General features: G+C 41.7%; 1 protein-coding gene across 1 annotated transcript; it reads left to right on the top strand.

Moving 5' to 3' along the window:
- Positions 1 to 3,216: 3,216 nt before the first annotated feature.
- Positions 3,217 to 5,889, top strand: LOC120042475 (zinc finger protein 436-like; the record flags this gene model as incomplete). The annotated part of the gene is made up of 2 exons (XM_038987307.1): positions 3,217 to 3,260; positions 5,207 to 5,889. Coding segments are annotated over 2 exons (565 nt in total), but the record flags the coding sequence as incomplete, so codon positions are not given.
- Positions 5,890 to 15,316: the final 9,427 nt, after the last annotated feature.

Genomic DNA, 15,316 nt, shown 5'->3' with positions numbered 1-15,316 from the left:
TGTTGTGGTGATTCTCTGTAGTGTTGTGGTGCAGAGGGTTCTCTGTAGTGTTGTGGTGTAGAGGGGTTCTCTATAGTGTTGTGGTGCAGAGGGTTCTCTGTAGTATTGTGGTGCAGAGGGGTTCTCTGTAGTGTTGTGGTGCAGAGGGTTCTCTGTAGTGTGTTGTGGTGCAGAGGGGTTCTCTGTAGTGTTGTGGTGCAGAGGGGTTCTCTGTAGTGTTGTGGTGTAGAGGGGTTCTCTGTAGTGTTGTGGTGCAGAGGGGTTCTCTGTAGTGTTGTGGTGCAGAGGGGTTCTCTGTAGTGTTGTGGTGCAGAGGGTTCTCTGTAGTGTTGTGGTGTAGAGGGTTCTCTGTAGGTGTGGTGCAGAGGGGTTTTCTGTAGTGTTGTGGTGTAGAGGGGTTCTCTGTAGTGTTGTGGTGCAGAGGGTTCTCTGTAGTGTTGTGGTGTAGAGGGGTTCTCTGTAGTGTTGTGGTGCAGAGGGTTCTCTGTAGTGTTGTGGTGTAGAGGGGTTCTCTATAGTGTTGGGGTGCAGAGGGGTTCTCTGTAGTGTTGTGGTGCAGAGGGTTCTCTGTAGTGTTGTGGTGCAGAGGGGTTCTCTGTAGTGTTGTGGTGCAGAGGGGTTCTCTGTAGTGTTGTGGTGCAGAGGGTTCTCTATAGTGTTGTGGTGCAGAGGGTTCTCTATAGTGTTGTGGTGCAGAGGGGTTCTCTATAGTGTTGTGGTGCAATGGGGAGGTGGCCTCCATATGGTGTGCCTCTGCCTCTTGGGCGATGCTGCTCTCCACCTCTTCGGTAGGACTGAGAGTGTTTGTTCCTCCACTCATGAGCAGGTGCAGCATGAGTCTGGGTTTCTTGGCATCCCAGTTGTGGCCCTAAAGTCTTCGAAAGTCAAGTGAACAAACAGATCACCGACCATTTCGAATCCCACCGTACCTTCTCCACCATGCAGTCTGGTTTCCGAGCTGGTCACGGGTGCACCTCAGCCACGCCAAGGTCCTAAACGATATCATAACCACCATCAATAAAAGACAGTACTGTTCAGCCGTCTTCATCGACCTGGCCAAGGCTTTCGACTCTGTCAATCATCTTATTCTCATCGGCAGACTCAACAGCCTTGGTTTCTCTAATGACTGCCTCGCCTGGTTCACTAACTACTTATCAGATAGAGTTCAGTGTGTCAATCGGGGGGCCTGTTGTCCGGACCTCTGGCAGTCTCTATGAGGGTGCCACAGTGTTCAATTCTCGAGCTGACTCCTTTTCTCTGAATATATCAACGATGTTGCTCTAGCTGCTGGGGATTCTCTGATCCACCTCTACGCAGACGACACCATTCTGTATACATCTGGCCCTTCTTTGGACACTGTGTTAACAAACCTCCAAACGAGCTTCAACACCATACAACACTCCTTCCGTGGCCTCCGACTGCTCTTAAATGCTAGTAAAACTAAATGCATGCTCTTCAACCGATTGTTGTTCGCACCCGCCCGCCCGACTAGCATCACTACTCTTGGCAGTTCTGACTTAGGTATTTGTAGTTGTCCACATATTCTAAGTGTCTGGCTAGACTGTAAACTCTCCTTCCAGACTCACATTAAGCATCTCCAATCCAAAATTAAATCTAGAATCAACTTCCTATTTCGCAAAACAAAGCCTCCTTTAACTCATGCTGCTAAACATACCCTCGTAAAACTGACCATCCTACCGATCCTTGAGTTTGGCGATGTCATTTACAAAATAGCCTCCAACACTCTACTCAGCAAATTGGATGTAGTCTATCACAGTGCTATCTGTTTTGTCACCAAAACCCCATATACTACCCACCGCTGCGACCTGTACACTCTGGTTGGCTGGTCCTCGCTACATATTCGTCGCCAAACCCACTGGCTCCAGGTCATCTATAAGCCTTTGCTAGGTAAAGCCCCGCCTTATCTCAGCTCACTGGTCACCATAGCAACACCCACCCGTAGCACGCGCTCCAGCAGGCATATTTCACTGGTCATCCCCAAAGCCAACACCTCCTTTGGCCGCCTTTTGGAGACTTATATCTCCCTCACTAACTTTAAGCGTCAGCTGTCAGAGCAGCTTACCGATCGCTGCAGCTGTACACATCCCATCTGTAAATAGCCCATCCAACCAACTGCCTCATCCTATATTTGTTTTTGTTTTTCTGCTCTTTTGCACACCAGTATTTCTACTTGCACATCCTCATCTGCACATCTATCACTCCAGTGTAAATTGCTAAATTGTAATTACTTCGCCACTAATGGCCTATTTATTGCTTTACCTCCTTACTCCATTTGCACACACTGTATGCAGATTTTTCTATTGTGTTATTGACTGTACGTTTGTTTATCCCATGTGTAACTCTGTGTTGTTTTTTGTCGCACTGCTTTGCTTTATCTTGGCCAGGTCGCAGTTGTAAATGAGAACTTGATCTCAACTGGCCTACCTGGTGAAAATAAAACAAAAAATAAACAACAGTTACATTTTCACCTTCTAGGTCCTCAATCTAAACTTCCTGAGCAGCATTAACACGTCCAATTTGAATGAGATCTGCTGATTATTCCAGCAGTGGGGCGTATTCCTTGTTAAATGTAAGATTAAATAAATCAAATAACTGCGGTATATCCACTCCAGTCAGCAGATGGCGATGTGTTTTTTTCCAGGCCATGCTGCCAGTGTGACGTGTAATCTAGTGGATGGGACGCTTTTTCATCAACAACAGCGAGTCAGTCACTTCAGTAGCATGATAGGCGACATAGCCTAAACGTTCAAGCTTTTTAGACTATTTCAGTGCGTATTTGCCTATGTGTTTTAAACATACTTCCGTTTTATAGCTAGTTGCCACATTTATTTTCATATTTACATTGTTAGTCAGGCAGATGCCTTAAATTTGCCTAGCGCTAGGCTAGTCGCTAATGCTAACTAGCTACCTAACATCCCCGACCATGAGTTCACTATTCTACTCTCCTCCTGCTAAAGAAGAGGTCTGCTGGACGGAGAAAGAGGATGTGTGGCTGAACATTGTCTTGAAAGAGGAGAAGGAAGAAGAGGATGTTACAATAAAACAAGAAGTAGAGGATGAGGCTGTTACCCTGAAAGAAGAAGAGAAAGACACGTTCAGAGTTAAAGAGGAGGAGGGTGTTACAGTAAAAGAAGAGGAGGATGCCGTTTTTGGAGTGAAGGAGGGAGAGATGACTGTCACATTGAAAGAGAAGGAAGAACAAGAACAGGAGGAGGAGACAGGAGATCTGATTAAGACCAGTAAGTACTGTCTTAAAAACAGGAGCACAAACTATTGATGAACTGATGCGTGGTTTTAAAGCAGCGTTCTACTGAATGTTGATGCTTGAATGTGTTATTATTTAATGGAGGAATTGATAACTACACTGTAAGATGTGTAAACCACCAAAGAGCGGGTCACCAACAAAACCTTAACAATGGATTAGCAAATTCACAACTTTAATGTCACTCAGAATTGACAAACAAGATATAAATGACAGGGGATGTGTGTTGCTATAGTAACCACGGGGAGTGGTGTGTGTTGCTATAGTAACCCGTGGGGGAAGTGAACACCCAGACAGTGGACATCTTTGAAAACAAAACCAGGAAGCTACTTCATCGTTACCCAGAAAGGATTTGATGTTGAGATTAAAAACGGCTGCATTGGCCCTTTAATGTAAGATACATACGGCTTCTTATGTGTTTTATTTATCCAACATAACTACCTTACCGTGAATGATTTCAATTAGAATAGTCAACAAGAAACAATAATAATATTAACTACGACTACATACACCCTTCTAGCTAGCTGACCACCGATTTTCATTGCAATTCATGTAAGTTAAGTCAGGTTTTAGTTAAGTCAGGTTTTAGTTAAGTTAGGTTTTAGTCAAGTTAGGTTGTAGTCAAGTTAGGTTGTAGTTAAGTTAGGTTTTATTTAAGTTAGGTTTTAGTTAAGTTAGGTTGTAGTCAAGTTAGGTTGTAGTCAAGTTAGGTTGTAGTCAAGTTAGGTTGTAGTCAAGTTAGGTTGTAGTCAAGTTAGGTTGTAGTCAAGTTAGGTTGTAGTCAAGTTAGGTTGTAGTCAAGTTAGGTTGTAGTTAAGTTAGGTTTTGAGAGTTTTCAAAAGAGTAATATGTACACATTTTGTGCGACATTCTGTATATTGTAAAATTCGACTGCGTGACACATTTCATTTCATATCCAACTTTTAACCTCTGAAATATAGCTAATGGGTTTGCTAATGTTGCTAGTTTAATGTAGTTGCTAAATGTTGATTGAACTGCTTAGTAACCAAAAAGGAAAGAAATTGTGAGTGTTAGATAATACATATCACGAAAACAGATGAATGTTGTCAAGCTATAGTTAGATAATAGAGCTCAGCCTATAAACATGACATTATCTATTATTATAGAGCTCTGTTCAGCCTATAAACATGACATTATCTATTATTACAGAGCTCTGCTCAGCCTATAAACATGACATTATCTATTATTATAGAGCTCTGCTCAGCATATAAACATGACATTATCTATTATTAGAGCTCTGTTCAGCCTTTAAACATGACATTATCTATTATTATAGAGCTCTGCTCAGCCTATAAACATGACATTATCTATTATTATAGAACTCTGCTCAGCATATAAACATGACATTATCTATTATTACAGAGCTCTGCTCAGCCTATAAACATGACATTATCTATTATTATAGAGCTCTGCTCAGCATATAAACATGACATTATCTATTATTACAGAGCTCTGCTCAGCCTATAAACATGATATTATCTATTATTATAGAGCTCTGCTCAGCCTGTAACCATGACATTATCTATTATTATAGAGCTCTTATTATGACATCATGACATTCCCTGAGAAATTAGATTTGGAGCTCTACATCATTTACATCATTTGTTTTTAAATCTCAGAATGGTGAATGGGAGTGTGTTAAGATCTACTAAATTTACTACATTTAAGATTTACTAAATGACTAGATTGACTGTGTGATATTAGGTTGCTTCTTGTGTAAATTTTTTCCGTCTGGATTTTAATCCTGTAATGTTATTTTTAATGATGTAATGTTGTGAAGACTGACCTCGGGTTATTGAGGGATCTAGTCTGGATTAAACCACATAGGAAAGCAGTTTTATTATGTGGAGATTTCATTCAGGTCTCTCTTTAGTATTAAACAAATGACTCTGTCTTTGGCAGGAGAGAGACCAGACTCTCACTCTGACAGCAGAAAGAGTCCTTCAGAGGAACCAGACACAGAGACGCCCAAACCAGCGAGACGACACCACTGCTCCTACTGTGGAAATAGTTTTACCCGATTACTACACCTGAAAGCACATGAGAGAATACATACAGGAGAAAAGCCCTTCCACTGTTCCCAGTGTGAAAAGAGTTTTAGGTGGTTAACGAGTCTGAAAAAGCATGAGAGGGGACACACACAAGAAAAGCTCTACCAATGCTCCCTGTGTGGAAAGAGTTTTACCAAGTTAGGGGGTCTGACTAGGCATGAGAGGACACACACAGGAGGGGATAAGACCTACCACTGCTCCCAGTGTGGAAAGAGATTTAACCGGTTAAGGCATCTGAATAAGCATGAAAGAATACATACACAGGAGGAGAAGACCTACCACTGCTCTCATTGTGAGAAGACATTTTCCCAGTCAGAGGACCTGAAAGCACATGAGAGAATAGAGAGACTGTGTTCTGACTTGTGTTTTTGACTGAGAATTTGTGTTTCTGTTGTTTTGTTTCTTGTGTCAGAACCTAAAGCCACACCTGTGTCGTTGTGGTTGTTGTCAGTGACTCTGTTTCTTTAAGGGATCAGCTTAATATTGAGGAAAGAATGTTGCTTCCATCAATGTAATTGTCTGCATCATTTCCAATCCCCCATATATTTTTGGGGGAAATATATACACTGCTCAAAAAAATAAAGGGAACACTAAAATAACACATCCTAGATCTGAATGAATGAAATATTCTTATTAAATACTTTTTTCTTTACATAGTTGAATGTGCTGACAACAAAATCACACAAAAATTATCAATGGAAATCAAATGTATCAACCCATGGAGGTCTGGATTTGGAGTCACACTCAAAATTAAAGTGGAAAACCACACTACAGGCTGATCCAACTTTGATGTAATGTCCTTAAAACAAGTCAAAATGAGGCTCAGTAGTGTGTGTGGCCTCCACGTGCCTGTATGACCTCCCTACAACGCCTGGGCATGCTCCTGATGAGGTGGCGGATGGTCTCCTGAGGGATCTCCTCCCAGACCTGGACTAAAGCATCCGCCAACTCCTGGACAGTCTGTGTTGCAACGTGGCGTTGGTGGATGGAGCGAGACATGATGTCCCAGATGTGCTCAATTGGATTCAGGTCTGGGGAACGGGCGGGCCCGTCCATAGCATCAATGCCTTCCTCTTGCAGGAACTGCTGACACACTCCAGCCACATGAGGTCTAGCATTGTCTTGAATTAGGAGGAACCCAGGGTCAACCGCACCAGCATATGGTCTCACAAGGGGTCTGAGGATCTCATCTCGGTACCTAATGGCAGTCAGGCTACCTCTGGCGAGCACATGGAGGGCTGTGCGGCCCCCCAAAGAAATGCCACCCCACACCATGATTGACCCACCGCCAAACCGGTCATGCTGGAGGATGTTGCAGGCAGCAGAACGTTCTCCACGGCGTCTCCAGACTCTGTCACGTCTGTCACGTGCTCAGTGTGAACCTGCTTTCATCTGTGAAGAGCACAGGGCGCCAGTGGCGTATTTGCCAATCTTGGTGTTCTCTGGCAAATGCCAAACGTCCTTTATGGTTTTGTGCTGTAAGCACAACCCCCACCTGTGGACGTCGGGCCCTCATACCACCCTCATGGAGTCTGTTTCTGACCGTTTGAGCAGACACATGCACATTTGTGGCCTGCTGGAGGTCATTTTGCAGGGCTCTGGCAGTGCTCCTCCTGCTCCTCCTTGCACAAAGGCGGAGGTAGCGGTCCTGCTGCTGGGTTGTTGCCCTCCTACGGCCTCCTCCACGTCTCCTGATGTACTGGCCTGTCTCCTGGTAGCGCCTCCATGCTCTGGACACTACGCTGACAGACACAGCAAACCTCCTCCATCCTGGATGAGCTGCACTACCTGAGCCACTTGCGTGGGTTGTAGACTCCGTCTCATGCTACCACTAGAGTGAAAGTACCGCCAGCATTCAAAAGTGACCAAAACATCAGCCAGGAAGCATGGGAACTGAGAAGTGGTCTGTGGTCACCACCTGCAGAACCACTCCTTTATTGGGGGTGTCTTGCTAATTGCCTATAATTTCCACCTGTTGTCTATTCCATTTGCACAACAGCATGTGAAATTTATTGTCAATCAGTGTTGGACAGTTTGATTTCACAGAAGTGTGATTGACTTGGAGTTACATTGTGTTGTTTAAGTGTTCCCTTTATTTTTTTGAGCAGTGTATATCTCCCATTTCCATGTGTTTTTTAGTTGTGTTAGTTTCAACATCACGTACATCCTGATTTCCCCCCCCTAATCGATATCAGTAATTTATACATATTACTTTATGTTCTATATTATACATATTAACAAACATTTGGTTTTGATATTTCATATTTACAATTCATGTAACATTTAGTAATTAATTATGTATACAATCAACTGACAATTTGAGTATAATTATGTCAGTTAGGTCAGGTCAGTTTATATTATACAGGAAGTATTATTAAAGAGATGCTTTACATTGAAATACAGATAGATGCAGTAGTCCCAGAGTTAATGATCCCAGGTCAGTTTATATTATACAGGAAATATTATTAAAGAGATGCTTTACATTGAAATACAGATAGATGCAGTAGTCCCAGAGTTAATGATCCAAGGTCAGTTTATATTATACAGGAAGTATTATTAAAGAGATGCTTTACATTGAAATACAGACAGATGCAGTAGTCCCAGAGTTAATGATCCAAGGTCAGTTTTGCATTTCACCTCCTGATTGATGATTAACAATGTTAGAATAAAAAATTAAAACACAAGGCTTAAACATGCTCTCTCTCCATCTGTCTCTCGTCTGCAGATATGTTTTGATGTGAGAGGATGCCAACCCCCAGTCCCATCATCGCCACCTCACCTGCTTTTAAGATAACCTTTAGGCCGACGTGAGACATTAGTATGTAGTTGTGATGAACTGAGAGAATATTTATGTAGCACTGTGATTCATTAATCATGTGCTGCCTTCCCTGCTCCTATGTGCTTACCTCTTTCCCTTTCTGTCTTTTACACCTCTCTCTCCACCTCCTCTTTCTTCCTCTGTTTTTATAATGCACAACAGATCTGCATTGAAGTACAGATTGAACTTGTATTTATAACACTTGGGTAATGAGCTTTTCAATAAAGCGTTTCACATTCTCTACTGGTTGCAATGAAGTGTAATGTGATGAAATCCTCCACCGATCCTGTGTTTATCAGATCAATGCAGATGAAGGGCATTAGATGTTGAGATGAACCGGTGTTAAGAGTATTTACATGATGCATAGGAAGTGTAGTGTTCTGTTTTTTAAACTATATTTCTGTATACATGAATTAACTAGTTAAATCCTGTTTCTAGTCTATTAGTTACAACGTGTAACCATTGATGTCCCAGGACCAAGATAGGTAAACACTGTTGAAGTGTATAATTGTAATACATACATGAAGACACAGCGTCATTCAAAGACTGGAATTTGATACTCCTGGTATTGGATATGACTGAATAATCATCTCAAGGACATTCATACCTAAACTGCACATTTATTTGCCAAGGTAGAGTACATGATCAGTGAATATATTAAATGTACAGGCTACAATGTGGGGATCTCATGCATGGTAATAACTACATGTATATACGACTTGCATCCTTGGCACAACATGATATTATATTCTACTCAATCCATAGGCTTCATTAATGTCATTCAGGCTGTTTTGAAGTTGATACAACTGTCTGTGATAGCTGAGGTTCATAGCTAGGTTCTGACTAATATGTATACCAAACGTTTGGGTCCATACACAGATCGGCTAGATAGCTAGCGACACATCCATAGGCATAGAGGATTTTAATCATCCACTGCACAATAAGCAAGAACATAGTTAGCTACGTTATTTCATCTATCTGCATGGCAAATATCAGCAAGGAAAGCTTACAAAATTGTACATTCAATTTGCAGTAAATTCTTCAGCTAGCTAGATTCTTTACATCCACTGTTACACAAAACGAAAGCCTGGTTTGCTGGTTGTTTCAGGAGTCCCTAAAACAACCAGAATTACAATTTCATACTCATGTCACAACACCCATAAAGCTAGCCAGCTAGCTGGCTAATGTTAGCTAGTCAGCTAGCTGGCTAAATCGTGATTTTCGTAAATGAATTTTATGCTAAAAAAATGCATAATCGTTTGTCTCTACATGAACTAACATTCCTGTCAACTGTACCATCTTTGATTCAGTTCAGTTCTGTGTAGGGGTACCTCTCTCTTCTAGTATTTCTGTCCGCCATCTTTGCTGAAGAAAGTCTAACAGTCACTAGCGCAGCAGCCTCCCCCGGTCCTAGTGCCGGCCGGTAAGATGTTTAAGATGCGATGGAACGGTTGACGAAAATAAGAAATCACAGGAAAAATATATTGACTGATATTGAATTATTTAGGGGGGGGCTAATTAATATTTTAGGACTAGCTATGTTCCTGATTCCTACCTACCTTTTGTCTGAAAATGTAATTTACATTTTACTCAACTGCGTTACCCACTCCATTCAGCAGATGGCGGTGTGAGATTTTAAGGCAATGCTGCTACTGTGACGTATATTCTAGTGGACGGAACGCTTCTTTCAACAGCAGCAACAGTTCGTCAGACGCCTCGGTAGCTTGCTAGACACAATAGACGAACCAATAAAGCTCGTTAGACGCTTAGTGTATATTAGCCACTGTATTTTAAACCCACTTCTGTCATCTAGTTAGTTATCCCTTTTAATTTAATAATTTTTCATATTTACGGTATTGTTTTATCATCTAGCGGCTGGTTAAGTTAGCATTAGCCTAGCTAGCTAACATCTCCAACCATGAGGTCACTAAGCTACTCTCTTGTTAATGAAGAGGAGGTCTGCTGGACGGAGAAAGAAGCTCTGGTGAAAGAGGAGGAGGATATCACAGTAAAACAAGAATTAGAGGGTGAGGCTGTTACAGTTAAACAAGAAGTAGAGGATGAGGCTGTTACAGTGAAAGAAGAGGAAGACGTTTCCAGTGAAAGAAGAGGAAGACGCGGTCAAAGGGAAGAGGATTTTACAGTAAAAGAAGAGGAGGATGCAGCTTTTGGGGTGAAAGAGGAGGAAGGGGAGATGACGTGTCACAATCGAAAGAGGAGGAGGAGGAAACTGGATATCTGGGCCCGGTTTTCCCAAACGCATCTTAAGGCATCCAATGGTTCTAAGGATGACTTAGCCATAAGATGTTTTTGAGAAACTGTTCCCTGATTAACACTAGTAAGTACTGTCTTAAAAACAGAGACACAAACTCTGCAGTTGAACTGATGTTTTTTATTTAACCTTTATTTAACCAGGTGGCCATGATGTCATAATGATAGTTTAACCAGGTGGCCATGATGTCATAATGATAGTTTAACCAGGTGGCCATGATGTCATAATGATAGTTTAACCAGGTGGCCATGATGTCATAATGATAGTTTAACCAGGTTGGCCATGATGTCATAATGATAGTTTAACCAGGTGGCCATGATGTCATAATGATAGTTTAACCAGGTGGCCCATGATGTCATAATGATAGTTTAACCAGGTAGGCCAGTTGAGAACACGTTCTCATTTACAACTGCGACCTGGCCAAGATAAAGCAAAGCAGTGTGACAAGACAACAACACAGAGTTACACATGGAATAACATACAATAAACAAGCCAATAACACAATAAGCAAGTCAATGACAGTAGAAGAAAAGAAAGTCTATATATAGTGTGTGCAAAAGGCATGAGGAGGTAGGCAATAATAGGCCATAGTAGCGAAGAATTACAATTTAGCAGATTAACACTGGAGGGATAATGAGCAGATGATGATGTGCAAGTAGAGATACTGGTGTGCAAAAGAGCAGAAAAAAATAAAAACAGTTTGGGGATGAGGTAGGTAGATTGGGCGGGCTGTTTACAGAGGACTATGTACAGCTGCAGCGATCGGTTAGCTGCTCAGATAGCTGATGTTTAAGTTGGTGAGGGAAATATAAGTCTCCAGCTTCAGCGATTTTTGAAATTCGCTCCTGTCACTGGCAGCAGAGAACTGGAAGGATGTGTGGTGTTAAAGGGGAAATCTGCAATTACCACATCCATATTTTGACTTTTAAATTATTATTTATAGCCATTGATTCTTGAAGAATATAACACATGCCTCATGAGCTTAGTTCAACTGTTGTACCCATCAGAACCCAGAATAAGATTTTTTACTCCAATGTTTAGAAACAATGTAAATCAACAGACTCAACATGGTTAAAACTATAATGTTGATATCATGGATGGTCAGTCCTTGCATCCATTGGTCTGTCTATGAATTTGAAAGTAGTTACATTTCTCCAGCCCCATCCATCATCTTATTAGCAAAAGAGTGGTGGAATTACAGCTTTGTTATTGGTTGATTGATTCTTGTGTGGCTTTTTTAAAGGGACAACCTAGTATTTAAACAGCAACAAAATGGCTGCGCAGAGACTTGGTTTGGTAAACAGCTGGGGATGGGGGCTGGGATGGGGTCTGGAGAAATGTAACCACTCTCAAATTCATAGAGAAAGCTATTGTATCAACCGTAATCCAACACCTAGCGACCTCGTCAAGAAGTTCAGACATCTTGGTGTAAACAGTTATAAGGTGTTGGCTTGACAGTCACTGGACCCGGTTTGAGTTCAGCTCAGGGCTACCCCCTGAATTCCCTACACTATGAATACAAAGGACTGGCCATGCATGATGTCATAATGATAGTTTAACCAGGTTTCTAGGATATATAGTATATTCTAGAATTCATCCATGATGTCATAATGATAGTTTAACCAGGTTTCTAGGATATATAGTATATTCTAGAATTCATCCAGGATGTCATAATGATAGTTTAACCAGGTTTCTTGGATATATAGTGTATTCTAGAATTCATCCATGATGTCATAATTATAGTTTAACCAGGTTTCTAGGATATATAGTACACTGCTCAAAAAAATAAAGGGAACACTTAAACAACACAATGTAACTCCAAGTCAATCACACTTCTGTGAAATCAAACTGTCCACTTAGGAAGCAACACTGATTGACAATAAATTCCACATGCTGTTGTGCAAATGGAATAGACAACAGGTGGAAATTATAGGCAATTAGCAAGACACCCCCAATAAAGGAGTGGTTCTGCAGGTGGTGACCACAGACCACTTCTCAGTTCCTATGCTTCCTGGCTGATGTTTTGGTCACTTTGAATGCTGGCGGTGCTTTCACTCTAGTGGTAGCATGAGACGGAGTCTACAACCCACACAAGTGGCTCAGGTAGTGCAGCTCATCCAGGATGGCACATCAATGCGAGCTGTGGCAAGAAGGTTTGCTGTGTCTGTCAGCGTAGTGTCCAGAGGCATGGAGGCGCTACCAGGAGACAGGCCAGTACATCAGGAGATGTGGAGGAGGCCGTAGGAGGGCAACAACCCAGCAGCAGGACCGCTACCTCCGCCTTTGTGCAAGGAGGAGCACTGCCAGAGCCCTGCAAAATGATCTCCAGCAGGCCACAAATGTGCATGTGTCTGCTCAAACGGTCAGAAACAGACTCCATGAGGGTGGTATGAGGGCCCGATGTCCACAGGTGGGGGTTGTGCTTACAGCCCAACACCGTGCAGGACGTTTGGCATTTGCCAGAGAACACCAAGATTGGCAAATTCTCCACTGGCGCCCTGTGCTCTTCACAGATGAAAGCAGGTTCAGCACATGTGACAGACGTGACAGTCTGGAGACGCTGTGGAGAACGTTCTGCTGCCTGCAACATCCTCCAGCATGACCGGTTTGGCGGTGGGTCAGTCATGGTGTGGGGTGGCATTTCTTTGTGGGGCCGCACAGCCCTCCATGGGCCGCCAGAGGTAGCCTGACTGCCATTAGGTACCGAGATGAGATCCTCAGACCCCTTGTGAGACCATATGCTGGTGTGGTTGGCCCTGGGTTCCTCCTAATGCAAGACAATGCTAGACCTCATGTGGCTGGAGTGTGTCAAGCAGTCCCTGCAAGAGGAAGGCATTGATGCTATGGACTGGCCCCGCCCGTTCCCCAGACCTGAATCCAATTGAGCACATCTGGGACATCATGTCTCGTTCCATCCACCAATGCCACGTTGCACCACAGACTGTCCAGGAGTTGGCGAATTGCTTTAGTCCAGGTCTGGGAGGAGATCCCTCAGGAGACCATCTGCCACCTCATCAGGAGCATGCCCAGGCGTTGTAGGGAGGTCACACACACTACTGAGCCTCATTTTGACTTGTTTTAAGGACATTACATCAAAGTTGGATCAGCCTGTAGTGTGGTTTTCCACTTTAATTTTGAGTGTGACTCCAAATCCAGACCTCCATGGGTTGATAAATTTGATTTCCATTGATAATTTTTGTGTGATTTTGTTGTCAGCACATTCAACTATGTAAAGAAAAAGTATTTAATAAGAATAGTTCATTCATTCAGATCTTGGATGTGTTATTTTAGTGTTCCCTTTTATTTTTTTGAGCAGTGTATATTCTAGATTTCATCCATGATGTCATAATGATAGTTTAACCAGGTTTCTAGGATATATAGTATATTCTAGAATTCATCCATGATTGTCATAATGATAGTTTAACCAGGTTTCTAGGATATATAGTATATTCTAGAATTCATCCATGATGTCATAATGATAGTTTAACCAGGTTTCTAGGATATACAGTATATTCTAGAATTCATCCATGATGTCATAATGATAGTTTAACCAGGTTTCTAGGATATATAGTATATTCTAGAATTCATCCATGATGTCATAATGATAGTTTAACCAGGTTTCTAGGATATATAGTATATTCTAGAATTCATCCATGATGTCATAATGATAGTTTAACCAGGTTTCTAGGCTATATAGTATATTCTAGAATTCATCAATGATGTCATAATGATAGTTTAACCAGGTTTCTAGGCTATATAGTATATTCTAGAATTGCCAGTATAGATTTCCTGTGGGGGTCAAATTGTTAGAGCTGTTGATAAGTCATTGTATAATATTCAGCCAATTTATTTTCATGCCATTACATCAATACAGCCCAACCAGAAGAGAATAAACTCTTCCTGAACCAACTCCTGCTGGCCTTCATACATTCTGACGTTGCTGGTAATAGGCTAAACAAGCAGTCGGCAACCTACATTTGGAGTGCAAATTTATCTGACCATTTCTACCGATCTGCGTGCCGGTTATGATTTTCATTTGCACATTTTGCTGGAACAGTTTAATTTAATGTATAATAGTATCTCAAAATCATTGTCTGTGATTAATCTACATTCTATCCTAAATGAAAATTATACAAATCTAAAAGTAACTTTTATTGCCATTGCCAATTATGTAAAAAATAGCCTACATAACAAATAAAAACATTGCAAATAGATGTCCTATAAATCACATGACCTGTCTATAACGAACTTGAAACATTGTATAAAATATTCTGGGCCCTCAGTTTCCTGCTCCAGTGAGTTCTCGACCGACACAGCTGTAGGCTATTTGTGAAGGGATAAGAAGTAATCAGGTGTTTTGACATTTCCACTGGATCAGCGCATTACGTTTTCCCCTTTTGTGCCGAGTGGTTATCGAAAGGGTGAGAGCTGGAAATATTTTACAAATACTTTGAGGAGTTATTCTCATTTGCAATTGATTTTGATTAGACTTTGTTTACTTGCTGTTAGAGGTGAAGAGAATTTGCTTTGAGAGGCTCCACAACTCATTAGTGGTGGTGCATTAAGACAATGAGAAATACTATCAGACATCCCCAAATGGGCACATTTATAGGCCTACATTCGTGCTCAGGACAGGTAGACTAGTCCTACTTCTATATGTGTAACCAGGTCGACTAGTCCTACTTCTATATGTGTAACCAGGTAGACTAGTCCTACTTCTATATGTGTAACCAGGTGGACTAGTCCTACTTCTATATGTGTAACCAGGTAGACTAGTCCTACCTCTATATGTGTAACCAGGTGGACTAGTCCTACTACTATATGTGTAACCAGGTAGACTAGTCCTACTTCTATATGTGTAACCAGGTAGA

Source organism: Salvelinus namaycush, unplaced genomic scaffold, assembly GCF_016432855.1.
Source record: "Salvelinus namaycush isolate Seneca unplaced genomic scaffold, SaNama_1.0 Scaffold697, whole genome shotgun sequence".
Taxonomy (NCBI): domain Eukaryota; kingdom Metazoa; phylum Chordata; class Actinopteri; order Salmoniformes; family Salmonidae; genus Salvelinus; species Salvelinus namaycush.
The sequence above is the reverse complement of the archived record's forward strand: the minus strand, read 5'-3'. Positions and strand labels throughout refer to the sequence as shown.